General features: G+C 48.0%; 1 protein-coding gene across 5 annotated transcripts in view; it reads right to left on the bottom strand.

The window, feature by feature from the left end:
- Positions 1-26,754, bottom strand: part of xrn1 (5'-3' exoribonuclease 1) — a 48,769-nt gene that overhangs the window by 1,762 nt on the left and 20,253 nt on the right. Inside the window, exons 8-40 of one of the 5 annotated variants that reach the window (XM_042307795.1) lie at positions 26,536-26,704; positions 24,614-24,681; positions 24,331-24,468; positions 24,067-24,221; positions 22,250-22,339; positions 18,366-18,522; positions 18,152-18,271; positions 17,865-18,034; positions 17,662-17,779; positions 16,705-16,797; positions 16,478-16,581; positions 16,109-16,240; positions 15,693-15,855; positions 15,255-15,368; positions 14,989-15,087; positions 14,764-14,879; positions 14,291-14,437; positions 14,125-14,214; positions 13,809-13,938; positions 12,626-12,682; positions 12,377-12,509; positions 6,008-6,077; positions 4,950-5,151; positions 3,020-3,112; positions 2,811-2,900; positions 2,568-2,672; positions 1,715-1,795; positions 1,533-1,634; positions 1,273-1,387; positions 857-984; positions 593-715; positions 349-454; positions 47-207 (exon numbers count right to left, since the gene is read on the bottom strand). In XM_042307795.1, coding sequence (XP_042163729.1) covers positions 47-207; positions 349-454; positions 593-715; positions 857-984; positions 1,273-1,387; positions 1,533-1,634; positions 1,715-1,795; positions 2,568-2,672; positions 2,811-2,900; positions 3,020-3,112; positions 4,950-5,151; positions 6,008-6,077; positions 12,377-12,509; positions 12,626-12,682; positions 13,809-13,938; positions 14,125-14,214; positions 14,291-14,437; positions 14,764-14,879; positions 14,989-15,087; positions 15,255-15,368; positions 15,693-15,855; positions 16,109-16,240; positions 16,478-16,581; positions 16,705-16,797; positions 17,662-17,779; positions 17,865-18,034; positions 18,152-18,271; positions 18,366-18,522; positions 22,250-22,339; positions 24,067-24,221; positions 24,331-24,468; positions 24,614-24,681; positions 26,536-26,704 — 3,939 coding nt within the window. Of the gene's footprint in view, positions 1-46; positions 208-348; positions 455-592; positions 716-856; positions 1,024-1,272; positions 1,388-1,532; positions 1,635-1,714; positions 1,796-2,567; positions 2,673-2,810; positions 2,901-3,019; positions 3,113-4,949; positions 5,152-6,007; positions 6,078-12,376; positions 12,510-12,625; positions 12,683-13,808; positions 13,939-14,124; positions 14,215-14,290; positions 14,438-14,763; positions 14,880-14,988; positions 15,088-15,254; positions 15,369-15,692; positions 15,856-16,108; positions 16,241-16,477; positions 16,582-16,704; positions 16,798-17,661; positions 17,780-17,864; positions 18,035-18,151; positions 18,272-18,365; positions 18,523-22,249; positions 22,340-24,066; positions 24,222-24,330; positions 24,469-24,613; positions 24,682-26,535; positions 26,705-26,754 lie in introns of all 5 variants that reach the window. The other 4 variants (XM_042307791.1, XM_042307794.1, XM_042307793.1 and 1 more) reach the window with 4 other exon arrangements.

Genomic DNA, 26,754 nt, shown 5'->3' with positions numbered 1-26,754 from the left:
AACAGGTTCTGGTGTGAACCGTAGAAACAGCTTCTGGTGCTCCTACCTGCAGGGGGACAAACTGGTTGTGTGAGCCGATGGGGACGGAGGGTGCCTGGGGCCGGGCGCCAGGGAAGGTGCCCCCGTAGAAGGGCTGTCCCTGGTGGGGAGGGAGGGGCATGCCCCAGTGGAGAGGACCATACCCCTGAGGAGGGATTAACAGACCACCTGGAGGGAGAGGGAGAAAGGGTTAGGTTCACATCCAGTATTCATAAGTATCCTAAAACATAGAACTGCACCCAGAGAGGTCGTACTGTTACAGTCTACTTTAGTATCAATACAGACGCCACACATGACGACAGGTCTCACCCGATTGGCCGAATACGTTAGGCATGGGTCCCATGGACGGTCCTCTTATCTGGCTGACCCCAGAGAACAGAGGCGGAGGCATGGGAAACCCAGAACCCACCGAATTCTACAGGAGACAGAGAGGATAAAACACAGAAGTATAGGAGACATTAGTAAAATACATACACACAATAAAATAAGAAACAGACAGTTTGGCATGCAAACACACACACAGATCGTGCAGAAGTACAGTAGGGACACACACCACACTCACAAGGCGCTGCAGGGCGAAGAGAGCTGCCTTCTCTTTGGCTTCGTTCTCAGAGTGACTCTGAGGACCGTGGACAAGCAGACCACTGGAGAGCTTCACCTGACACACCATTAAACCCTGAGAGAGACAGGAAGACAGATAATGGAGGTGGACTTAGACAGAAAACAACTGGGAAACAGAGAGATACTGTAGGGACGTTGCTAAAGGATGTACCCACAATCTGTGTGTTCCTGCTTCATGCATGTGTGTGTGCCTCACCTGTCTGCTGCGTATGAAGGTGAAGTCGGGGGGGGCCATGCCCAGACCTACACAGATCCTAGCCAGCTCTGAGGCCACACTGGGACCCATGGAGGAGGGCTGGTGGGCCTGCAGGGGAGGGACTGCTGCTGCGGACACAGGTGACACTAAGTCTCCCATCCTTGCCGCTGAGACAGGCAGAGGGCGGAGGTGGAGAGGATGAGGGTAGAAGGAGAGAGAGGGGGTGAAAAGAGAGGAGGGTGTGCGGAGAGGGGAGAGGTAGAAGGAGGGAGAAACGACAGTTGAAAGGAAAGATGGGTAAGGACGAGAAGGGGAATGATGAAAAAGTGGTTTCATATTTGTATTATCTCCACTAAATCCCACAATAGCTCCACAACTACATCTAAACATGTAGTTAACCCTGTATTTCCACTCACCCAGTTTCTTGGTGGCTCTTCTCCTGTTCTGCTGCTGTGTGTTGGAGGAGGAGAGACTAGTGGAGTCCGGGACAGAGCCAATGTTCAGCATCTCCTTCAGGGCCAGAGTCCCCTTCTACACACACGAGAACAACCAATCACAATTAGTCTACAACAAAGCACAAGGAATGAGCGGATAAATGTAATTGAAGAGTTTGATGTGGGCCCTGAGTGCACTATAACAGAACACCAACCAGTGACTGTATTAGTCTAGTACCCACCATAGCGAATGACTGTGGAGACAGCGGCTCCTCCGATTGACTCGTTGGCTCGTTGCCCTTGGTGATCTTCATGTTGGCGATCAACTCCTCAAACTCTGTCTGCTGGAGACAGGTGGGTAAGACGGTGTGTATGTGTGTGTGTGTGTGTGTGTGTGTGTGTGTGTGTGTGTGTGTGTGTGTACCTTCTTTGTGGCGTTCTGAGCGGGAAACAGAGTGTTGACATCTTCATTTCTCTTCAGCAGTCTGATACTTCCTGCTGGACCCTATAAAACAACATGAAGTTTAACACACACACACACACGTTGTATCTCTCTTTCCCAGACACACACATCTCTTACACACCTCATTTCCCTTCACAGAACTCACACACTGACATCTTTCAACAATAAAAAATAAGAAAAATCTCAACTCCATCCATCTCCCGACAACATCAAAATGTTATTTCATCTTCACTCATCTGGATTTGTTTGACTAAACTAACAACTTAGTCTACGCACAGCCCTGTAATAAACCCTACGCACAGCCCTGTAATAAACCCTACGCACAGCCCCCTACGCACAGCCCTGTAAAAACCCTACGCACAGCCCTGTAATAAACCCTACACACAGCCCTGTAATAAACCCTACACACAGCCCTGTAATAAACCCTACACACAGCCCTGTAATAAACCCTACACACAGCCCTGTAATAAACCCTACACACAGCCCTGTAATAAACCCTACACACAGCCCTGTAATAAACCCTACACACAGCAATCAGCTTTCACAAAGTGCATTTTATTGACTAGTTTCATTTCATTTGTAGTCCTGACTCCACTGGCTAAGCTGCCTGCTGAGGATGAGAACCCTGGTCACTGTCTGCTATTGGTCTACAGCTGGAGGTGATGATGGGAGCTGAAGTAAGGACCAAGGAGACGTGCTTCAATGTTTAGGAATGTGTATGGTTCAAAGGTTATGGATGTAGTTGCATAAGGGTTCAAAGGTTATGGATGTAGGTGCATAAGGGTTCAAAGGTTAGAATGAAATGGTGATTTACAGGTTTGGGGGGTTGTTGTTGACTCTGGGGTTGGTTCCTGCCCTGTTGCCCCTGGAACTGCCCTTCCTGTCCGGGAGACCCTGGACCCCAGGCAGAATTACACGCCTGGGGACAGACACACACAGATGTACAATAGCTTTAATCACACACAAACACAAACAACAAACACTGCTACACTCACAATGTGAGTATGGTTACACTTCACATTGACACTGGTACAGACACACTTATGAATGGACTCACATTGTTTTGTTGCCAGTGGGCTGGTGGTTTCTGGGGCATTCCAGAACTCTGCAGAGACTGCCACACATTACTGAACTCCTCATCTTTACCCTGCACTCACAGGGAGATTGATGTTACACACTCTACTACAGAGAAATGTGGCATTGTAGAGAAAAACTCAAACACAGAGAGAGCGAACCAGAGAGGAGAGAGAACAAACACAGGCTGACCTTCGGCTGGTGTTTCTGGCTGAGGGCATTGTGGTACACATTTTTGTTCCCCTGAGTGTCTGCCCTGAGAATGTTTTGTCTGCCGTTCTGCTGCTGAGAGAAACAGAGACAGACACAGAGGGAGACACAGGGGGCAGGAGAGACGGAGGGAGGGAGGGAGAGAGAGGGAGAGACAGAGGGTGGGGAGGGAGGGAGGAGAGACAGAGGGAGGGAGACAGAGGGGGGAGAGAGAGACAGGGAGGGAGAGAGAGACAGACACAGAGGGAGACAGAGGGAGGGAGAGACATAGGGAGGGAGGGGAGGGAGGGAGGGAGGGAGGGAGGGGGAGGGAGGGAGGGAGGGAGGGAGGGAGGGGGAGGGAGGGAGGGAGGGGAGGGAGGGAGGGAGGGAGGGAGGGCGGAGGAGGGAGGGACATAGGGAGGGAGGGAGGGCGGGAGGGAGGGAGGGAGAGACATAGATAGGGGAGGGAGGGAGGGAGGGAGGGAGGGAGGGAGGGAGGGAGGGAGGGGGAGGGAGGGAGGGAGGGAGGGAGGGAGGGAGGGAGGGAGGGAGGGAGGGAGGGAGGGAGGGAGGGAGGGAGGGAGGGAGGAGGGAGGGAGGGAGGGAGGGAGGGAGAGACATAGATAGGGAGGGAGGGAGGGAGGGAGAGAGAGACATAGATAGGGAGGGAGGGAGGGAGAGAGAGACATAGATAGGGAGGGAGAGAGAGACATAGATAGGGAGGGAGGGAGGGAGAGAGAGACATAGATAGGGAGGGAGGGAGGGAGAGAGAGACATAGATAGGGAGGGAGGGAGGGAGAGAGAGACATAGATAGGGAGGGAGGGAGGGAGAGAGAGACATAGATAGGGAGGGAGGGAGGGAGAGAGAGACATAGATAGGGAGGGAGGGAGGGAGAGAGAGACATAGATAGGGAGGGAGGGAGGGAGGGAGGGAGGGAGGGAGGGAGGGAGGGAGGGAGGGAGGGAGGGAGGGAGGGAGGGAGGGAGGGAGGGAGGGAGGGAGGGAGGACATAGGGAGGGAGGGAGGGAGGGAGGGAGGGAGGGAGAGAGAGACATAGATAGGGAGGGAGGGAGAGAGAGAGAGAGAGACATAGATAGGGGGAGGGAGGGAGAGAGAGGGAGGGAGGGAGGGAGGGAGGGAGGGAGGGAGGGAGGGAGGGAGGGAGGGAGGGAGGGAGGGAGGGAGGGAGGGAGGGAGGGAGGGAGGGAGGGAGGGAGGGAGGGAGGGAGGGAGGGAGGGAGGGAGGGAGGGAGGGAGGGAGGGAGAGAGAGACATAGGGAGGGAGAGACATAGGGAGGGAGGGAGGGAGGGAGAGAGATACATAGGGAGGGAGGGAGGGAGGGAGGGAGAGAGAGACATAGGGAGGGAGAGACATAGGGAGGGAGGGAGGGAGGGAGAGAGATACATAGGGAGGGGAGGGAGGGAGGGAGGGAGGGAGGGAGGGAGGGAGGGAGGGAGGGAGGGAGGGAGGGAGGGAGGGAGGGAGGGAGGGAGGGAGAGAGAGAGAGGAGGGAGGGAGGGCGGAAAGGGAGGAAAGGAGGGACGGACAGACAAACAGGAGGGAGACAGAGACAGACGGAGAGAAAGAGACATGGGGAGGAAGGGAGAGAGACATGGGGAGGAAGGGAGAGAGACATGGGGAGGAAGGGAGAGAGACATGGGGAGGAAGGGAGAGAGACATGGGGAGGAAGGAGAGAGACATGGGGAGGAAGGGAGAGAAACATGGGGAGGAAGGAGAGAAAACATGGGGGGAGGGGGGAGGGAGAAACACATGGGGGAGGGAGGGAGGGAGAAACACATGGGGGGAGGGAGGGAGGGAGAAACATGGGGGGGGGTCTAATGAGTGGGAGATTTGACCCATTCTTTCTTATCTGAGTGTATGTGTGTGTGACATGAGTACAGGTGTAATTTGCTCTACTCCAGTCCTACCTGTGTGGGTATGAAGGGTGAGCGTGGTGAGTGGTTGAGCCCAGACAGCTGTTCTTTGTTGTGTGCGTGGTGGTGGGAGGCGGCAGCAGGCTGGGGCTTGACGATGGCGGTCAGTTTGTGTGAACCCTGCTCAAAGCGGCATCCATGGCTCAGGTTGATTAAGGCACACGGAGGCAGCCTGTAGCCACGGCCCGACGCACACCTAGGCAGAATACAGTCACCCAGAACAACAGTCAGATCAGACAACAAACCACACCTAGGCAGAATACAGTCACCCAGAACAACAGTCAGATCAGACAACAAACCACACCTAGGCAGAATACAGTCACCCAGAACAACAGTCAGATCAGACAACAAACCACACCTAGGCAGAATACAGTCACCCAGAACAGTCAGATCAGACAACAAACCACACCTAGGCAGAATACAGTCACCCAGAACAACAGTCAGATCAGACAACAGACCACACCTAGGCAGAATACAGTCACCCAGAACAACAGTCAGATCAGACAACAGACCACACCTAGGCAGAATACAGTCACCCAGAACAACAGTCAGATCAGACAACAGACCACTGTCAGGGAGAATACAGTCACCCAGAACAACAGTCAGATCAGACAACAGACCACTGTCAGGGAGAATACAGTCACCCAGAACAACAGTCAGATCAGACAACAGACCACTGTCAGGGAGAATACAGTCACCCAGAACAACAGTCAGATCAGACAACAGACCACACCTAGGCAGAATACAGTCACCCAGAACAACAGTCAGATCAGACAACAGACCACTGTCAGGGAGAATACAGTCACCCAGAACAACAGTCAGATCAGACAACAGACCACTGTCAGGGAGAATACAGTCACCCAGAACAACAGTCAGATCAGACAACAGACCACTGTCAGGGAGAATACAGTCAAGTGAGACAACAGACCACGGTCACAAAACACAGTTACTTGGCATATAAAACACATAACCTAAAAGAAAATGTTTTGAGTCAAGGCCTGAAACACTTAACATAGACCTACGTGAAACAATGAAACACAGACAGACTGTACCTGATAGTAAGTCCCCCAGCAAACTCTTCATCAAACACAACCTCATACAAGATCTCAGCCTCCCGATCAGCTGCCACGGGAGAGAGGTTAACATCGGTTTAGAGACAGTTCAAAGACCAGAGGGTGGTCTCGTGTTTGTGTTTATGAGTAACAGACAGTGTGGGTGTGTTGTATATGAGAGAGACACGTAACAGACAGTGGGTGTGTTGTATATGAGAGGGAGAGAGACGTAACAGACAGTGGGTGTGTTGTATATGAGAGGGAGAGAGACGTAACAGACAGTGGGTGTGTTGTATATGAGAGGGAGAGAGAGAGACGTAACAGACAGTGGGTGTGTTGTATATGAGAGAGAGAGAGAGAGAGAGAGACGTAACAGACAGTGGGTGTGTTGTATATGAGAGAGAGAGAGAGAGAGAGACGTAACAGACAGTGGGTGTGTTGTATATGAGAGAGAGAGAGAGAGACGTAACAGACAGTGGGTGTGTTGTATATGAGAGAGAGAGAGAGAGAGACGTAACAGACAGTGGGTGTGTTGTATATGAGAGAGAGAGAGAGAGAGAGACGTAACAGACAGTGGGTGTGTTGTATATGAGAGAGAGAGAGAGAGAGAGAGACGTAACAGACAGTGGGTGTGTTGTATATGAGAGAGAGAGAGAGAGAGAGACGTAACAGACAGTGGGTGTGTTGTATATGAGAGAGAGAGAGAGACGTAACAGACAGTGGGTGTGTTGTATATGAGAGGGAGAGAGACGTAACAGACAGTGGGTGTGTTGTATATGAGAGGGAGAGAGAGAGAGAGACGTAACAGACAGTGGGTGTGTTGTATATGAGAGAGAGAGAGAGAGAGAGAGAGAGACGTAACAGACAGTGGGTGTGTTGTATATGAGAGAGAGAGAGAGAGAGAGAGACAACAGACAGTGGGTGTGTTGTATATGAGAGAGAGAGAGAGAGACGTAACAGACAGTGGGTGTGTTGTATATGAGAGAGAGAGAGAGACGTAACAGACAGTGGGTGTGTTGTATATGAGAGGGAGAGAGAGAGAGACGTAACAGACAGTGGGTGTGTTGTATATGAGAGAGAGAGAGAGAGACGTAACAGACAGTGGGTGTGTTGTATATGAGAGAGAGAGAGAGAGAGAGAGAGAGAGAGAGAGAGAGACGTAACAGACAGTGGGTGTGTTGTATATGAGAGAGAGAGAGAGACGTAACAGACAGTGGGTGTGTTGTATATGAGAGAGAGAGAGAGACGTAACAGACAGTGGGTGTGTTGTATATGAGAGAGAGAGAGAGAGACGTAACAGACAGTGGGTGTGTTGTATATGAGAGAGGGAGAGAGAGAGACGTAACAGACAGTGGGTGTGTTGTATATGAGAGAGGGAGAGAGACGTAACAGACAGTGGGTGTGTTGTATATGAGAGAGGGAGAGAGACGTAACAGACAGTGGGTGTGTTGTATATGAGAGAGGGAGAGAGACGTAACAGACAGTGGGTGTGTTGTATATGAGAGAGGGAGAGAGACGTAACAGACAGTGGGTGTGTTGTATATGAGAGAGAGAGAGAGAGAGACGTAACAGACAGTGGGTGTGTTGTATATGAGAGAGACACGTAACAGACAGTGGGTGTGTTGTATATGAGAGGGAGAGAGAGAGAGACGTAACAGACAGTGGGTGTGTTGTATATGAGAGGGAGAGAGACGTAACAGACAGTGGGTGTGTTGTATATGAGAGGAGAGAGAGAGAGACGTAACAGACAGTGGGTGTGTTGTATATGAGAGAGACGTAACAGACAGTGGGTGTGTTGTATATGAGAGGGAGAGAGACGTAACAGACAGTGGGTGTGTTGTATATGAGAGAGACGTAACAGACAGTGGGTGTGTTGTATATGAGAGAGAGAGAGAGACGTAACAGACAGTGGGTGTGTTGTATAGAGAGGGGGAGAGAGAGACGTAACAGACAGTGGGTGTGTTGTATATGAGAGAGGGAGAGAGACGTAACAGACAGTGGGTGTGTTGTATATGAGAGAGGGAGAGAGACGTAACAGACAGTGGGTGTGTTGTATATGAGAGAGGGAGAGAGACGTAACAGACAGTGGGTGTGTTGTATATGAGAGAGGGAGAGAGACGTAACAGACAGTGGGTGTGTTGTATATGAGAGAGGGAGAGAGACGTAACAGACAGTGGGTGTGTTGTATATGAGAGAGGGAGAGAGACGTAACAGACAGTGGGTGTGTTGTATATGAGAGAGACACGTAACAGACAGTGGGTGTGTTGTATATGAGAGGGAGAGAGACGTAACAGACAGTGGGTGTGTTGTATATGAGAGGGAGAGAGAGAGACGTAACAGACAGTGGGTGTGTTGTATATGAGAGAGACGTAACAGACAGTGGGTGTGTTGTATATGAGAGGGAGAGAGACGTAACAGACAGTGGGTGTGTTGTATATGAGAGAGACGTAACAGACAGTGGGTGTGTTGTATATGAGAGGGAGAGAGACGTAACAGACAGTGGGTGTGTTGTATATGAGAGAGACGTAACAGACAGTGGGTGTGTTGTATATGAGAGGGAGAGAGACGTAACAGACAGTGGGTGTGTTGTATATGAGAGGGAGAGAGACCTAACAGACAGTGGGTGTGTTGTATATGAGAGAGAGAGAGAGACGTAACAGACAGTGGGTGTGTTGTATATGAGAGGGAGAGAGACGTAACAGACAGTGGGTTTGTTGTATATGAGAGGGAGAGAGAGAGAGACGTAACAGACAGTGGGTGTGTTGTATATGAGAGAGACGTAACAGACAGTGGGTGTGTTGTATATGAGAGGGAGAGAGACGTAACAGACAGTGGGTGTGTTGTATATGAGAGAGACGTAACAGACAGTGGGTGTGTTGTATATGAGAGGGAGAGAGACGTAACAGACAGTGGGTGTGTTGTATATGAGAGAGACGTAACAGACAGTGGGTGTGTTGTATATGAGAGGGAGAGAGACGTAACAGACAGTGGGTGTGTTGTATATGAGAGGGAGAGAGACCTAACAGACAGTGGGTGTGTTGTATATGAGAGAGAGAGAGAGAGACGTAACAGACAGTGGGTGTGTTGTATATGAGAGGGAGAGAGACGTAACAGACAGTGGGTTTGTTGTATATGAGAGGGAGAGAGAGAGAGACGTAACAGACAGTGGGTGTGTTGTATATGAGAGAGACGTAACAGACAGTGGGTGTGTTGTATATGAGAGGAGAGAGACGAACAGACAGTGGGTGTGTTGTATATGAGAGAGACGTAACAGACAGTGGGTGTGTTGTATATGAGAGGGAGAGAGACGAACAGACAGTGGGTGTGTTGTATATGAGAGGGAGAGAGACGTAACAGACAGTGGGTGTGTTGTATATGAGAGAGAGAGAGAGAGACGTAACAGACAGTGGGTGTGTTGTATATGAGAGAGACGTAACAGACAGTGGGTGTGTTGTATATGAGATGAGAGAGAGACAGTGGGTGTGTTGTAACAGACAGTGGGTGTGTTGTATATGAGAGGGAGAGAGACGTAACAGACAGTGGGTGTGTTGTATATGAGAGAGAGAGGGGACGTAACAGACAGTGGGTGTGTTGTATATGAGAGAGAGACGTAACAGAGAGTGGGTGTGTTGTATATGAGAGAGGGAGAGAGACGTAACAGACAGTGGGTGTGTTGTATATGAGAGGGAGAGAGACGTAACAGACAGTGGGTGTGTTGTATATGAGAGAGAGAGAGAGACGTAACAGACAGTGGGTGTGTTGTATATGAGAGAGACGTAACAGACAGTGGGTGTGTTGTATATGAGAGGGAGAGAGACGTAACAGACAGTGGGTGTGTTGTATATGAGAGGGAGAGAGACGTAACAGACAGTGGGTGTGTTGTATATGAGAGGGAGAGAGACGTAACAGACAGTGGGTGTGTTGTATATGAGAGGGAGAGAGCGAGACGTATCAGACAGTGGGTGTGTTGTATATGAGAGAGAGAGAGAGACGTATCAGACAGTGGGTGTGTTGTATATGAGAGGGAGAGAGCGAGACGTATCAGACAGTGGGTGTGTTGTATATGAGAGAGAGAGAGACGTATCAGACAGTGGGTGTGTTGTATATGAGAGGGAGAGAGCGAGACGTAACAGACAGTGGGTGTGTTGTATATGAGAGAGGGAGAGAGACGTAACAGACAGTGGGTGTGTTGTATATGAGAGAGAGAAAGAGAGACGTAACAGACAGTGGGTGTGTTGTATATGAGAGAGAGAGAGAGAGACGTAACAGACAGTGGGTGTGTTGTATATGAGAGGGAGAGAGAGACGTAACAGACAGTGGGTGTGTTGTATATGAGAGGGAGAGAGCGAGACGTATCAGACAGTGGGTGTGTTGAATGTGAGAGAGAGAGAGACGTAACAGACAGTGGGTGTGTTGTATATGAGAGGGAGAGAGACGTAACAGACAGTGGGTGTGTTGTATATGAGAGAGAGAGAGACGTAACAGACAGTGGGTGTGTTGTATATGAGAGAGAGAGAGAGAGAGACGTAACAGACAGTGGGTGTGTTGTATATGAGAGGGAGAGAGACGTAACAGACAGTGGGTGTGTTGTATATGAGAGAGAGAGAGACGTAAACAGACAGTGGGTGTGTTGTATGTGAGAGGAGAGAGCGAGACATATCAGACAGTGGGTGTGTTGTATATGAGAGAGAGAGAGAGACGTATCAGACAGTGGGTGTGTTGTATATGAGAGGGAGAGAGCGAGACGTATCAGACAGTGGGTGTGTTGTATATGAGAGAGAGAGAGAGACGTAACAGACAGTGGGTGTGTTGTATATGAGAGGGAGAGAGAGACGTAACAGACAGTGGGTGTGTTGTATATGAGAGGGAGAGAGAGACGTAACAGACAGTGGGTGTGTTGTATATGAGAGGGAGAGAGAGAGACGTAACAGACAGTGGGTGTGTTGTATATGAGAGAGAGACGTATCAGACAGTGGGTGTGTTGTATATGAGAGGGAGAGAGAGACGTAACAGACAGTGGGTGTGTTGTATATGAGAGGGAGAGAGAGAGACGTAACAGAGAGTGGGTGTGTTGTATATGAGAGGGAGAGAGAGAGACGTAACAGAGAGTGGGTGTGTTGTATATGAGAGAGAGACGTAACAGACAGTGGGTGTGTTGTATATGAGAGAGAGAGAGACGTAACAGACAGTGGGTGTGTTGTATATGAGGGAGAGAGAGACGTAACAGACAGTGGGTGTGTTGTATATGAGAGGGAGAGAGCGAGACGTATCAGACAGTGGGTGTGTTGTATGTGAGAGAGAGAGAGACGTAACAGACAGTGGGTGTGTTGTATATGAGAGAGAGAGAGACGTAACAGACAGTGGGTGTGTTGTATATGAGAGGGAGAGAGACGTAACAGACAGTGGGTGTGTTGTATATGAGAGAGAGAGAGACGTAACAGACAGTGGGTGTGTTGTATATGAGAGAGAGAGAGAGAGAGAGAGAGTAAACAGACAGTGGGTGTGTTGTATATGAGAGGGAGAGAGACGTAACAGACAGTGGGTGTGTTGTATATGAGAGGGAGAGAGACGTAACAGACAGTGGGTGTGTTGTATATGAGAGGGAGAGAGACGTAACAGACAGTGGGTGTGTTGTATATGAGAGAGAGAGAGAGAGACGTAACAGACAGTGGGTGTGTTGTATATGAGAGAGAGAGAGACGTAACAGAGAGTGGGTGTGTTGTATATGAGAGAGAGACGTAACAGACAGTGGGTGTGTTGTATATGAGAGAGAGAGAGAGAGAGAGACGTAACAGACAGTGGGTGTGTTGTATATGAGAGGGAGAGAGAGAGACGTAACAGACAGTGGGTGTGTTGTATATGAGAGAGAGACGATCAGACAGTGGGTGTGTTGTATATGAGAGGGAGAGAGAGAGACGTAACAGACAGTGGGTGTGTTGTATATGAGAGAGAGACGTATCAGACAGTGGGTGTGTTGTATATGAGAGGGAGAGAGCGAGACGTATCAGACAGTGGGTGTGTTGTATATGAGAGGGAGAGAGAGAGACGTAACAGACAGTGGGTGTGTTGTATATGAGAGGGAGAGAGAGAGACGTAACAGACAGTGGGTGTGTTGTATATGAGAGAGAGACGTATCAGACAGTGGGTGTGTTGTATATGAGAGGGAGAGAGCGAGACGTATCAGACAGTGGGTGTGTTGTATGTGAGAGGGAGACGTATCAGACAGTGGGTGTGTTGTATATGAGAGAGAGACGTAACAGACAGTGGGTGTGTTGTATATGAGAGGGAGAGAGAGACGTAACAGACAGTGGGTGTGTTGTATATGAGAGGGAGAGAGAGACGTAACAGACAGTGGGTGTGACCACTCACCTCCCTTGATGCCGATGATGGTTCCTCTGAGGCCGAGGGGGACAGAGAAGCTCTCTCTGACGTTGACCACCCGGTCAAACAGGTGGTACTCTGCATCCGGGTCAGGGACCACACCGTGCTGCTGCTCTAAGGGCTGGAGAGAGAGAGACACACACTACAGGATTCAGAGTTGTGTGTGTTGGATCAACTATATGACACAGACAAAGTATTAGATTTTCCTCTCCACACACAGGTAAAGACATTCCTCACCCTGAAGAGTAAATGTGGCTTCACGGTCACACGCACTTTCTTGCTGCTCTTCTTGACCTGAGAAACAGAGGGAGGTAAGAGGGACTACAGGAACACTAACAAAACAAAGTCAATGAATCATTGACCATGAAGGAAGGGCTTGTTGAGTAATGTGTCCATCCATCTGCCTTATTCAGACAGATAAACGAGGGTAGAGGTGATGGATACATAGAAAAACAGAGGAGGAGTAGACAGATGTTTATTCTTATTTCACCTTTGTTTAACCAGGTAGGCCAGTTGAGAACAAGTTCTCATTTACAACTGTGACCTGGCCAAGATAAAGCATAGCAGTGCGACACAAACAACAACACAGTTACACATAAACAAATGTACAGTCAATAACAATAATAGAAACATCTATATACAGTGTGTGCAAATGCTGTAAGATGGGGGAGGTAAGACAATAAATAAGCCATAGTGGCGAAATAATTACAATTTAGCATTAACACTGGAATGATAGATGTGCAGGTAGAGATACTGGGGTGCAAAGGAGCAAAATAAATAACAGTATGGGGATGAGATAGATTGGATGGGCTATTTACAGATGGGCTGTGTACAGGTACAGTGATCGGTAAGCTGCTCTGACAGCTGATGCTTAAAGTTAGTGAGGGAAATGTAAGTCTACAGCTTCAGTGATTTTTGCAATTCGTTCCAGTCATTGGCAGCAGAGAACTGGAAGTAAAGGCGGTCAAAGGAGGAATTTGCTTTGGGGGTGACCAGTGAGATATACCTGCTGGAGAGCGTGCTACGAGTGGGTGCTGCTATGGTGACCAGTGAGCTGAGATAAGGCGGGGCTTTACCTTGCAAAGACTTATAGATGACCTGGAGGCAGTGGGTTTGGAGACGAATATATGACGCGAGGGCCAGCCAACGAGCGCATACAGGTCACAGTGGTGGGTAATATATTGGGCTTTGGTGACAAAACGGATGGCACTGTGATAGACTGCATCCAATTTGCTGAGTAGAGTGTTGGAGGCTATTTTGTAAATGACATCACTAAAGTCAAGGATCAGTAGGACAGTCAGTTTTACGAGGGTATGTATGTTTGGCAGCATGAGTGAAGGCAGCTTGATAAATGATTGACAGAGAATATTGATGACAGAGCCGAGGGAAGACCGATAAATGATTGACAGCCCCTAGTTACCTTAGCCACCTCCTCCTCGATCTGCTCCACGATGGCCGTGTCCAGGATCTGCAGGTCACATGACGCCCGGGCGATGTCGGCGACTGGGTGTGTCTTCAACCAGGAAGTGATCTCCTTCACCCTCTCCGCCCTGCCGGAAAATCATCACCAACACTACCCTCATTATTATAACTGTTACAATCTACTTCATTGTTACACACCAACTTACTCCTAGTGTTTTCTATGAGTGTTTAAGAACATCTGAATGTAAGTGTTGCAAGTTTACCTGTTATGACTATATGACAGTGGAAATGATGACTGTTAAATGCATGTATACCCGTTTTGGTCCACTCCGGGCCAGATGTCGTCCTCGTAGAAGACATCGTCGTGACTGTTCCTGGACACCAGGTCAAACACCTCAGAGAACCTACAGGAGACACACAAGGCAGGTTACACACGCACACACACTAATAATAACACGCACAATGCTGTTTCACACACACCTATCCAAGTACTCAGCCATCAGATCCTCCACAGCGACAGAATAGAGCCACTCCTTCTCGGTTCTCTTGGTGTAACCTGGCACCTCCTCATTCTTCTTATTGAACTTCAGGTTCAGACCCACGTTAGCCTTCTGCTCCCCATGGGGACTGTGGAGGGAGGGAGAACAGAAGAAACCGAGGGAGAACAGAAGAAACCGAGGGAGAACAGAAGAAACCGAGGGAGAACAGAAGAAACCGAGGGAGAACAGAAGAAACCGAGGGAGAACAGAAGAAACCGAGGGAGAACAGAAGAAACCGAGGGAGAACAGAAGAAACCGAGGGAGAACAGAAGAAACAGAGGGAGAACAGAAGAAACAGAGGGAGAGAAACAGAGGGAGAGAAACAGTTTATTAGACACAAACAAACCAACCTATATGATCAACAGTAGGGAATCAAATAGCGAATAGGCTGTCATTTGAAATTTGTTCTCTCACTTTTTCTTGGATCCTCTGCCGACGAAGATGCTGCCAGAGAATCTGGAGACGAGGTAGCCGGTGATGCCGAGGCGTGAGGCCAGAACGTAGCCTGGACTGTACTTCACACAGTATTTCTACAGACAGACAGACAGAGAGGAGGGTGAGCTTGGAAAGATGCGTGTTTAGTAATGTGGTGAGGCAGGGGAGGAGTGTGAGAGAGGTGTTGTTTTGAGAATGACTTACATGCTGGTTCTGTATTAAGGATTCCATCGGTGGTTCACAGGGCACCGTGAACACCACCCGCACCCGTCCCTCTTTGATGACATCACTGGACTCCTGCACCTGTGTGACCAAAGGGAAAAGCATGAAAGGCTTCTCACAGATCCTCATTTCATGACTCCACACATTTAGCTTCGTCGGGACTGTTGTTTTTAAGAGGAGGAAAGGGTAATGGAAAACAACAACAACTGGCATAAAAGTAGAGACAGGAAACAGAAAGTTGTACCGACCTCTCCCATGGCACCGTAGTAGGGGTTCCCCACCATGAAAACCGTGGTCGTCGGGGGAAACAGCTCCTCCAGGGTCTTGAAGCGAGTGGACGACGAGTCAAAGGCTTTGATGTCCTGAGGGAGAGAGAGTTGTGTGTGTGAGACACCGACCATCCTTATCGTAGGCATTTTCCTGATATTGTTCATTACGATAAGCAGCCTATACCAGAGAAAAGTTAAGGGTGATTTTTATGGGACAATTGACAGCTACAACAATCAAACTAGTAGTAGTATTATTTAAAGGATAATTCCAACATTAATGTTTAAAGTTACCGTTTTATTTATTCTTATCGCACCAATTCTGGCAATTTATCACAGTATGGATTTGTCGTCTATAACGCCCAGCTCTAGCGTGTGTGTGTAGTAGGTCTTCCTGTGTGTGTACACGCCTGTGCTTACCTTGACGATGGTCTGGTAGGGGAAGGGCAGTATCTGCTTGGACCACTGTTTCTCCAGGTGCACCTGTCCACTCTGCCCAGGTACATACTTCCTGCCTGTCAGCAGCTGGGTATACAAAACCACCGCCGTCTCATTCACCGTAATGCCCTTACGCTTACCGAAACTGAGAGGGGAGACAGGTGGGAGGAGAGAAACAGAGGTATTATGGTAGGGAGAGCAGTCAGGCAAAACACAGGTCTCCCTAGAGGAAGAGGTCATCTGACCAAAATGGGTCTTCTTGGTGAAATAAAGGTCAAGATAAAGACAATGAAATAAGACTCATAGGATGGAACTTCTAGCAGAGAGAGTGCAGAAATCAAACATGCACAAGACCTCACTGAAAAACTGGTCCACTTTGATGGCAAATAGATGCTTACTGCTCAGTGATGCCCTGTACGTCCTTAACCCAGTCCTTCTGTTCCTTGTCACTGAGGTAGGTGACCTTAGTGGGGGGAGGAGAGTCCCTGTCGTACAGCTTCTGCATCCCTGCCGGCTCCTCCAGGAAGAACCTGGGAGGGACGGGTGAGTGATGGAGGGAAAGAGGAGAGAGAAAAAGTAGGGGAAAGGAGGGTTGGAAGTAGGAGACAGATATTGATGAATATTGACAACTCGTGTACTTCAAAGTTATAGTCTAATTAGAAGTGAAGAAAGGGCAGAGCCAGAGGTGTTTGGTTTTGAGGGACAGTTCAGGTTTAGTACTGTAGTTCAGCCCTCATTAGACATGACCAGAAATGTGTGGCTCTTACTTGCTCTCCCCGTCAGACACTGCTACCACCCTGGCCTCCTCTAGGTGGGGCCAGTTGACAAACACAGACCGACCCAGGACCAGAGAGGCCACATTGTCACACACCTGAAATGGGGGGGGGGGAAGGGAGGGGGAGTGAAAAACAATATCTACTACTTCTGCTCCAGACACATACTGTATATCTAACCGTCTTTGACTCTTCATAGAAACCAGACTGTCTTCACTCACAGGTTCCTCCTTGCTAGGTGTGATCTCCAGCATCATGTTCTCTCCTCGGCTGCTCTGCTGGAACACCACCACCCCGTGCTTCTTCTTATAGAACTATAGAGGCAGCAGACACACATGAAACATCTACAGATGAAACATAAAGTATTCCGACTCTAAGATTGGGGAAAAAACGATCATCTTTGTCAATATTGGGGTGTAAATGGCAGCCGTGATAAAACAGTTAGCGAACTAACGTTGGTCAACTGAGTTCAACCCAGGATAACTGTTGACACTACACTTTTCACTCCACACATTTAGTAATGAAAGGATGCATTTGAAACTTCAAAAAGCAGTAGAACTTTTGTATGACTTAATACAATTCTTTTTGTGATAGGACGGGGGGAAGGGCTTGTGCATTGATAGGCACACCAAAGATGACAAACGATATACGTAAGAAAGACAGCACCTCTAACAGCCCATTTCCCAACATAGCCCACTGAAGAAGCAGGATAACTTTGTTTCATTTTGATGTGGCAGTGAATGGCCCAGGGACAGATGGTCTCAACGAGGAGCTCGCTGTTCGACCACTCAGACATGAACACAGTTACAGGCCAGGTGCACAATCAACATCCATCTTCATAACATGGATGAAGCCTGAGCTGGAATGTGAAGCTGAGGCCAGGTTCAGGTACAACAGCTGACGTAAGACGAGACAAAACTAAACACTTTTAGAGTGTTGTGTTGCAGAACAGCTGACTGAACAACGGCCATTCAGATCATTAAGACCAAACCTTTCCACAGAAACGGCGTCTCTTTACAGTGACATGATCAAACTTTCAAACAAAGTAGTCTCTTGTTGTAGCAAGGTATTGTAGAGAACGCGTTTCATGAAACACCACACACTTTGCAATTTGTCACAGATATATCATCAAACGAGTCTAGCTATTACTGTAGCGAATTGTAGTCTGTCTGTGGTACCTTGTGTCTGATGTGCTTTAAGGTGGGGAAGCCACAGAAGTAGAGCTGGCTGCTGTTGATGCTGCGCCCCACGTGGCTCAACGACACGTGCCACGCGTCCATGGGAACCGGTGTCACTCTGGAAACCACCAAACACATCACTGTATGTTAGCCTCATGGAATGTGCGTGTGTATAACTGTGAGTGTGTGTGGGCGTGTCTCACCTGACATGGCAGTGCATGATGTTGGGGAACAGGTCAGGCAAGGTGGAGGTGGAGGGGTAGTCTAGCTCAGCGTGGTAGCTGTACACAGCACACTGTGTGTGGCGGTTACGGGCCTTCTCAGCCTTGGTCATGTGATCGTTATAAGGCTCCATCGCAGCAAGCAAACATCTCTGGAAAGGAAACGCGCAAATAAGCAAAATAAGACAAAGACATGTATGAAGTATGTAATTTACTTATATTTATGTGTGTGTGTGTGTGTGTGTGTGTGTGTGTGTGTCTCTACGTACCTCGTCAATGAAGGGGATGAGCACCACAGCCTCCCACTCCTGTTGTTTCCCATTAAGGTCTGTCTTGAAGTCCAGAGGGTAATACTCAATGATGCTAGAACTCTCTGATGTCATCAGGTGCTGCACAAAGAACAAAATACAGGTATCAGAACTGTGTGTGTGTCATAGGTCCCCACAATGCTGCTATGTGCGCGCGTGTCTGTCGGTCTGTTACCCTATAGCTCTGGGGCAGCAGGTCTTTGCTGGCAGAAGGCAGGACTCCCAGCAGCTGCTGGAATGGCATAAAAGGCTTGCCCATGTCAAAGGTCAACTTCAGATGGGCTATGTTCCGCACATCTGACAGGAAGGGGGCATAGTGGTGCGGGTAATACCTAGAACAGAGGGAGGTATTAGTACACACGCAGAGACAGAGATCGACAGGAGAGCGCGCGAGAGGAGACGGGAGAGAGAGGGGATACGGGAGAGAGGAGAGAGAGAGGAGAGAGAGAGGAGAGATACAGGAGAGAGGGGGAAACAGGAGAGAGAGAGGAGAGAGGGGGATACAGGAGAGAGAGGGGGATACAGGAGAGAAAGGAGAGAGAGGGGAGACGGGAGAGGAAAGAGAGAGGAGAGAGGGGGATACAGGAGAGAGAGGAGAGAGGGGATACAGGAGATACAGGAGAGAGAGGGGAGACAAGGAAGACAAGGAGAGAGAGGGGGATACAGGAGAGAAAGGAGAGAGAGGGGAGACGGGAGAGAGAGGGGATACGGGAGAGAGGAGAGAGAGAGAGGAGAGAGGGGGATACAGGAGAGAGAGGGGAGACAAGGAGAGACAAGGAGAGAGAGGGAGACGGGAGAGAGAGGGGGATACAGGAGAGAGAGGGGGATACAGGAGAGAGGGGGGATACAGGAGAGAGGGGAGAGGGAGAGAGGGGGATACAGGAGAGAGAGGAGAGAGGGGAGACGGGAGAGAGAGGAGAGAGAGGAGAGAGAGGGAGACAGAGAGAGGAGAGAGAGGGGATACAGGAGAGAGAGGGGAGACAAGGAAGACAAGGAGAGAGAGGGGGATACAGGAGAGAGAGGGAGAGACGGAGAGAGAGGGGATACGGGGAGAGAGGAGAGAGAGAGGAGAGAGGGGGATAGAGGAGAGAGAGGGGAGACAAGGAGAGACAAGGAGAGAGAGGGGAGACGGGAGAGAGAGGGGAGATACAGGAGAGAGAGGGGGATACAGGAGAGAGAGGGGGATACAGGAGAGAGAGAGGAGGGGGGGATACAGGAGAGAGAGGAGAGAGAGGGGAGACGGGAGAGAGGGAGAGAGAGGGGATACAGGAGATACAGGAGAGAGAGGGGAGACAAGGAAGACAAGGAGAGAGAGGGGGATACAGGAGAGAGAGGGGGATACAGGAGATACATGAGAGAGAGAGGGGGATACAGGAGAGAGAGAGGATACAGGAGATACAGGAGAGAGAGGGGGATACAGGAGAGAGAGAGGAGAGAGGATATAGGAGAGAGGGGAGAGGGGATACAGGAGAGAGAGGAGAGAAATGGGAGACAAGGAAGACAAGGAGAGAGAGGGGAGACGGGAGAGGGGAGACAGGAGAGAGAGGGGGATACAGGAGAGAGAGAGGAGACGGGAGAGAGAGAGGAGACGGGAGAGAGAGAGGGGGATACAGGAGAGAAAGAGGGGGATACAGGAGAGAAAGAGGGGGATACAGGAGAGAAAGAGGGGGATACAGGAGAGAGAGGGGGATACAGGAGAGAGAGGGGGATACAGGAGAGAGAGGGGGGATACAGGAGAGAGAGGGGGATACAGGAGAGAGGGGGGATACAGGAGAGAGAGGGGGATACAGGAGAGAGAGGGGGATACAGGAGAGAGGGGGGATACAGGAGAGAGAGGGGGATGAGAGAGGATACAGGATGAGAGAGGATACAGGAGAGAGGGGGATACAGGAGAGAGGGGGATACAGGAGAGAGGGGGATACAGGAGAGAGGGGGATACAGGAGAGGGGGGATACAGGAGAGAGAGGGGATACAGGAGAGAGAGGGGATACAGGAGAGAGGGAAGACGGGAGAGAGAGGGGATACAGGAGAGAGAGGGGATACAGGAGAGAGAGAGAGAGGATACAGGAGAGAGAGGGAAGACGGGAGAGAGAGGATACAGGAGAGAGAGGGGAGACGGGAGAGAGAGGAGGGATACAGGAGAAAGAGGGGGATACAGGAGAGAGAATGGATACAGGAGAAAGAGGGGGATACAGGAGAGAGAGAATGGATACAGAAGAGAGAGAATGGATACAGAAGAGAGAATGGATACAGAAGAGAGAGAGAATGGATACAGAAGAGAGAGAGAATGGATACAGAAGAGAGAGAGAATGGATACAGAAGAGAGAGAGAATGGATACAGAAGAGAGAGAGAATGGATACAGAAGAGACAGAGAATGGATACAGAAGAGAGAGAGGATACAGGAGAGAGAGAGGGATACAGGAGAGAGAGAGAGAGAGGATACAGGAGAGAGAGAGAGAGAGAGAGATACAGGAGAGAGAGAGAGAGAGGGGATACAGGAGAGAGAGAGAGGGATACAGGAGAGAGAGAGGGAGATACAGGAGAGAGAGAGGAGAGAGAGGATACAGGAGAGAGAGAGGGAGAGAGGATACAGGAGAGAGAGAGGAGAGAGAGGGATACAGGAGAGAGAGGGGGATACAGGAGAGAGAGGGGGATACAGGAGAGAGAGGGGGATGAGAGAGGAGGATGAGAGAGGATACAGGATGAGAGAGGATACAGGAGAGAGGGGGATACAGGAGAGAGGGGGATACAGGAGAGAGGGGGATACAGGAGAGAGAGGGATACAGGAGAGAGGGGGATACAGGAGAGAGAGGGATACAGGAGAGAGAGGGGATACAGGAGAGAGGGAAGACGGAGAGAGGGGATACAGGAGAGAGAGGGATACAGGAGAGAGAGGGGAAGACAGGAGAGAGAGGAAGACGGGAGAGAGAGGGAAGACGGGAGAGAGAGGATACAGGAGAGAGAGGGAAGACGGGAGAGAGAGGATACAGGAGAGAGAGAGAGAGAGGATACAGGAGAGAGAGGGAAGACGGGAGAGAGAGGATACGGGAGAGAGAGGGGGGATACAGGAGAAAGAGGGGGATACAGGAGAGAGAATGGATACAGGAGAAAGAGGGGGATACAGAAGAGAGAGAATGGATACAGAAGAGAGAGAATGGATACAGAAGAGAGAGAGAATGGATACAGAAGAGAGAGAGAATGGATACAGAAGAGAGAGAGAATGGATACAGAAGAGAGAGAGAATGGATACAGAAGAGAGAGAGAATGGATACAGAAGAGAGAGAGAATGGATACAGAAGAGAGAGAGAATGGATACAGAAGAGAGAGAGAATGGATACAGAAGAGAGAGAGAATGGATACAGAAGAGAGAGAGAATGGATACAGAAGAGAGAGAGAATGGATACAGAAGAGAGAGAGAATGGATACAGAAGAGAGAGAGAATGGATACAGAAGAGAGAGAGAGGATACAGGAGAGAGAGAGATACAGGAGAGAGAGGATACAGGAGAGAGAGAGAGAGGATACAGGAGAGAGAGAGAGAGAGAGAGAGAGAGAGAGGATACAGGAGAGAGAGAGAGAGAGGATACAGGAGAGAGAGAGGATACAGGAGAGAGAGAGAGAGAGAGGATACAGGAGAGAGAGAGAGAGAGGATACAGGAGAGAGAGAGAGAGGATACAGGAGAGAGAGAGAGAGGATACAGGAGAGAGAGAGAGAGGATACAGGAGAGAGAGAGAGAGAGAGAGAGAGAGAGAGAGAGGAGAGAGAGAGAGAGAGAGAGAGGATACAGGAGAGAGAGAGAGAGAGAGGAGGATACAGGAGAGAGAGAGAGAGAGAGATACAGGAGAGAGAGGATACAGGAGAGAGAGAGAGGATACAGGAGAGAGAGAGAGAGGAGAGAGAGGAGGAGAGAGAGAGAGGATACAGGAGAGAGAGAGAGAGGATACAGGAGAGAGAGAGAGAGGATACAGGAGAGAGAGAGAGGATACAGGAGAGAGAGAGAGGATACAGGAGAGAGAGAGAGGATACAGGAGAGAGAGGAGAGAGGGGAGAGGAACCTACCAGCTCCAGGATTGGACTCCATGGTAGTAGTAATGTAGGATCCACTGGATTCCCTCCACATAGCACAACGCCTGGTTGGCTAGAAACTCACTGAAAACAATAATACAAAAAAAAAGGTTTCAAAGATTGTCACGGCTAGGGCGGTCATGAAATTGTGTCAGCCGGTGATTGTCATGCAAATAACCACGGTAACTGACCGGTAATTAACAAATATGTTTGTTGAGCATCTCTGGCTTCCACACATAGCGTACAAGCCACTGATGCGGACCTTTGGAACATATACATTTTAAAAAGTCTAATACATCCATTTAATATAGCCTAAACCATTTAATATACCATTTAATATAGCCTACACCATCACACTAAATCCATGTAATATAGCCTACACCATCACACTAAATCCATTTAATATAGCCTACACCATCACACTAAATCCATTTAATATAGCCTACACCATCACACTAAATCCATTTAATATAGCCTACACCATCACACTAAATCCATTTAATATAGCCTACACCATCACACTAAATCCATGTAAAATAGCCTACACCATCACACTAAATCCATTTAATATAGCCTACACCATCACACTAAATCCATTTAATATAGCCTACACCATCACACTAAATCCATTTAATATAGCCTACACCATCATACTAAATCCATTTAATATAGCCTAAACCATCACACTAAATCCATTTAATATAGCCTACACCATCACACTAAATCCATTTAATATAGCCTACACCATCATACTAAATCCATTTAATATAGCCTAAACCATCACACTAAATCCATGTAATATAGCCTTCACCATCACACTAAATCCATTTAATTTAGCCTACACCATCACACTAAATCCATGTAATATAGCCTTCACCATCACACTAAATCCATGTAATATAGCCTACACCATCACACTAAATCCATTTAATAAGCCTTCACCATCACACTAAATCCATGTAATATAGCCTTCACCATCACACTAAATCCATTTAATATAGCCTACACCATCACACTAAATCCATGTAATATAGCCTTCACCATCACACTAAATCCATTTAATATAGCCTACACCATCACACTAAATCCATTTAATATAGCCTTCACCATCACACTAAATCCATGTAAAATAGCCTTCACCATCACACTAAATCCATTTAATATAGCCTATCACACTTAATATAGCCTACACCATCACACTAAATCCATTTAATATAGCCTTCACCATCACACTAAATCCATGTAATATAGCCTTCACCATCACACTAAATCCATTTAATATAGCCTACACCATCACACTAAATCCATGTAATATAGCCTTCACCATCACACTAAATCCATGTAATATAGCCTTCACCATCACACTAAATCCATTTAATATAGCCTACACCATCACACTAAATCCATGTAATATAGCCTTCACCATCACACTAAATCCATTTAATATAGCCTACACCATCACACTAAATCCATGTAATATAGCCTTCACCATCACACTAAATCCATTTAATATAGCCTACACCATCACACTAAATCCATGTAATATAGCCTTCACCATCACACTAAATCCATGTAATATAGCCTTCACCATCACACTAAATCCATGTAATATAGCCTTCACCATCACACTAAATCCATTTAATATAGCCTACACCATCACACTAAATCCATGTAATATAGCCTTCACCATCACACTAAATCCATTTATCCAGCTTGGGGGCCAGAAACTTTTGTAAGAGCATTTCAAAACCGTTAGAGGCTGCAGGAAAATATTTTGAGAATGTTGGAAGAAGGTTTGGTATACAACTCACTCTGAGACCACCTCCACTCCCATCTTGGTCATGTAGTAGGTGCGCTTGTACTGACGGAACTCTGCTTCAAACATGTCTTCTTCCTCCCCATCCTCCTCAAAACCTCTGCTGGGGCCTCTGTCCTCATCCAGCGCAGCTAGACACAGAGAGTCTTTCTGCACACACACACACACACACACAGGTCAGCAAGATCTTCATACATGCATTTGTAGAGTCTGTGTGTGTGTGTGTGTGTGTGTGTGTGTGTGTGTAGTCATGTCTCACCAGGTCTTTCTTCCTGGAATCCTTGCAGTGAGCCTCCTCTGCTGCCAGCCCTGCTGCCTCGTTCAAGTACTTGTTCCCCACCTTACTCTCAAACCACTTCAGATCCACAAACACCTCATTGAAGTGCTCCCTGTCAAACTAAGGGAGAGGAAGAGAGGGAAGACAAAGAGAGAAAGGGTAGCGAGAGATTGCGAAACAAATGTGAGAAAGAGTGTGAGACTGACAATCAGAAATGCATGGTAATGAAAAAAAATGACTGATAGTGGATGCTGGTCTCTCTTACCTCTGACAGTTTCTCCAGGTACTTCTCAAAGTTACCCAGGTTCAGGTGACCATTCTCATTCAGGTATCCTGATGATGAGAAGAGACAACGAAGTTGATTGCTTATTACTCACTATACTATCAGTAAAATGTTATACACAGTATAACTCAGTATCCGGTGTGTATTTTACCCGTCTGTGTGTGTGTGTGTGTGTGTGTGTATATTTGTGCGAGGGCTTTCCTCGACTCCAAAAAAATCTTGATTGACCGAAAGTCTTCTTTCAACCAATCGAGTCTCCTACATTTTTAAAAGGTCTATTTTTCCCATACATAGACACACCGTGTGTGTGTGTCGTAATAACATCAACTATATGCACTGAACTTGCCTGACACTTTAAGCCACACATGTAAAACTCATTCCACGGAGGGCCGAGTATCTGAGGGTTTTCGCTCCTCCCTTGTACTTGATTGCTGAATTAAGGTCCCTGATTAGTAAGGAACTCCTCTCAGCTGGTTGTCTAGGTCTTAATTGAAATGAAAAAGCTATAGACACTAGGCCCTCCATGGAATGAGTTTGACACCCCTGCTTTAAAAGCACTGTTTGATGAAATGAGATACTAAAGCCTCAAGAGGGAGCACCAGATCAAGTAAAAATGTTTTTACAAAGTCTATTGTCTGTACTCGACCATCCTCCTCCCCGCTCCCTGTGGCCTTAGCAGATTCTGCCATTACGCTCCTGAAGTTGAAGGTAATTGGTTACACTAGGGGTCTGTAACCTTCATGTACAATGCCAACCTATCTTACCATTTCTACCGATCTGCGTGCCAGTTATGGTTTTCATGTGCATATTTTCGTGGAACAGTTTCATTTGATTTAGAATAACAGCTTCCTATCTCAATCATTATCATGTGGTTAAATCAAAATTCTATCTAAATGAAAATACAAATCTAGAAGTAACTAATATTTCCATTGCCAACCTTGTACAAACAGCCTATATAAAAGCCCCACATTTTTTTTTACATTGCAGCCTGCAGGTAGAAAACATCCTGATAAAAAATAAGTGTCCTATAAACCACGTTGGCTACACATGGCCTGTCTGCAAAGAACTTGTAACAATGTATCAACGGTGTCCTGCCTGTAGCTTGCACTAGCAAACCACAAATATTCTGGGCCCTCAGGACAGACACAGCTGTAGGCCATGAGCAAGGGATAAGAAGTCATCAGGTAGGCCTATTTTATGACGTTTCCAATGGTTCAGAGCATGACATTTTTCCTTTTCACACCGAGTGGTTATCTAAAGGGAGAGAGCTGGAAAGACTTCAAATACATACTGGACTATTGTCATTCTCAATGGATGTAAAAACAGACTTTGTTTCCTTGCTGTTTGAGGTGAAGAAAAATGTACTTTGAGAAGCTCCACAGCTCACAAGTGGTGGTGATTAAAGACAATCAGAAATACTGTCAGATCCCCAAATGGGCACATTTATAAGCCTACATTTGCTCGCAGGCCAGGTAGCCTAGGCCTACTTCTATGGGTAATCAGGTGCGCGTAGATAATCAGGTGTACTACTGTAGATTAAAAAAAATAAATGTGGAATTGACAGACTAACAATCAAAGGGCAAACTATTCACACAATGAAGTTATGAAACAATGAATGTGCAGGAATTGGCGGGAGAGAGTGCATTCTGGAGAGAGATGTCCATTGTGCATCTTAGTTACACTCCTCTTCTTCTTAGACTGCAGCAACCACACGGCCTCCGCAATGGATTAGTCCACTGAGACAGGCGCGAATCAGACAGCTGTCTTGTGTGCCATAAATATATATATTTGCGACTGCTCGACTAAAAAAAATCTTGGTCAACCAACAGCCTTTTGACCAAACAATAAACCAGTGGACTAAATGGGGTCAGCCCTAATTTATGAGCTTGTCCATGTGTTCTCACCTCCTAGTGTTGGCAGCACACTGATGTAGGTGCGGTAAAGAAGAGGTAGGGCGTCGTGGTTAATGTGAAGATGAGGAAGATGAGGGATGAAGTCATTCCCAACAAGAAAGCCCATCAGGATCCAGTCATCTATGATTCGCTCCAGGTCGTACTCAAATGAGATCTTATTCTGTCAAACAACCAATCGAAAGAGATCTTATTCAGAAACAACCAACAGGA

The sequence above is a fragment of the Oncorhynchus tshawytscha genome, linkage group LG28 (genome assembly GCF_018296145.1).
Source record: "Oncorhynchus tshawytscha isolate Ot180627B linkage group LG28, Otsh_v2.0, whole genome shotgun sequence".
Classification (NCBI taxonomy): Eukaryota; Metazoa; Chordata; class Actinopteri; order Salmoniformes; family Salmonidae; genus Oncorhynchus; species Oncorhynchus tshawytscha.
This window is presented reverse-complemented; position numbering and strand designations above follow the sequence as displayed.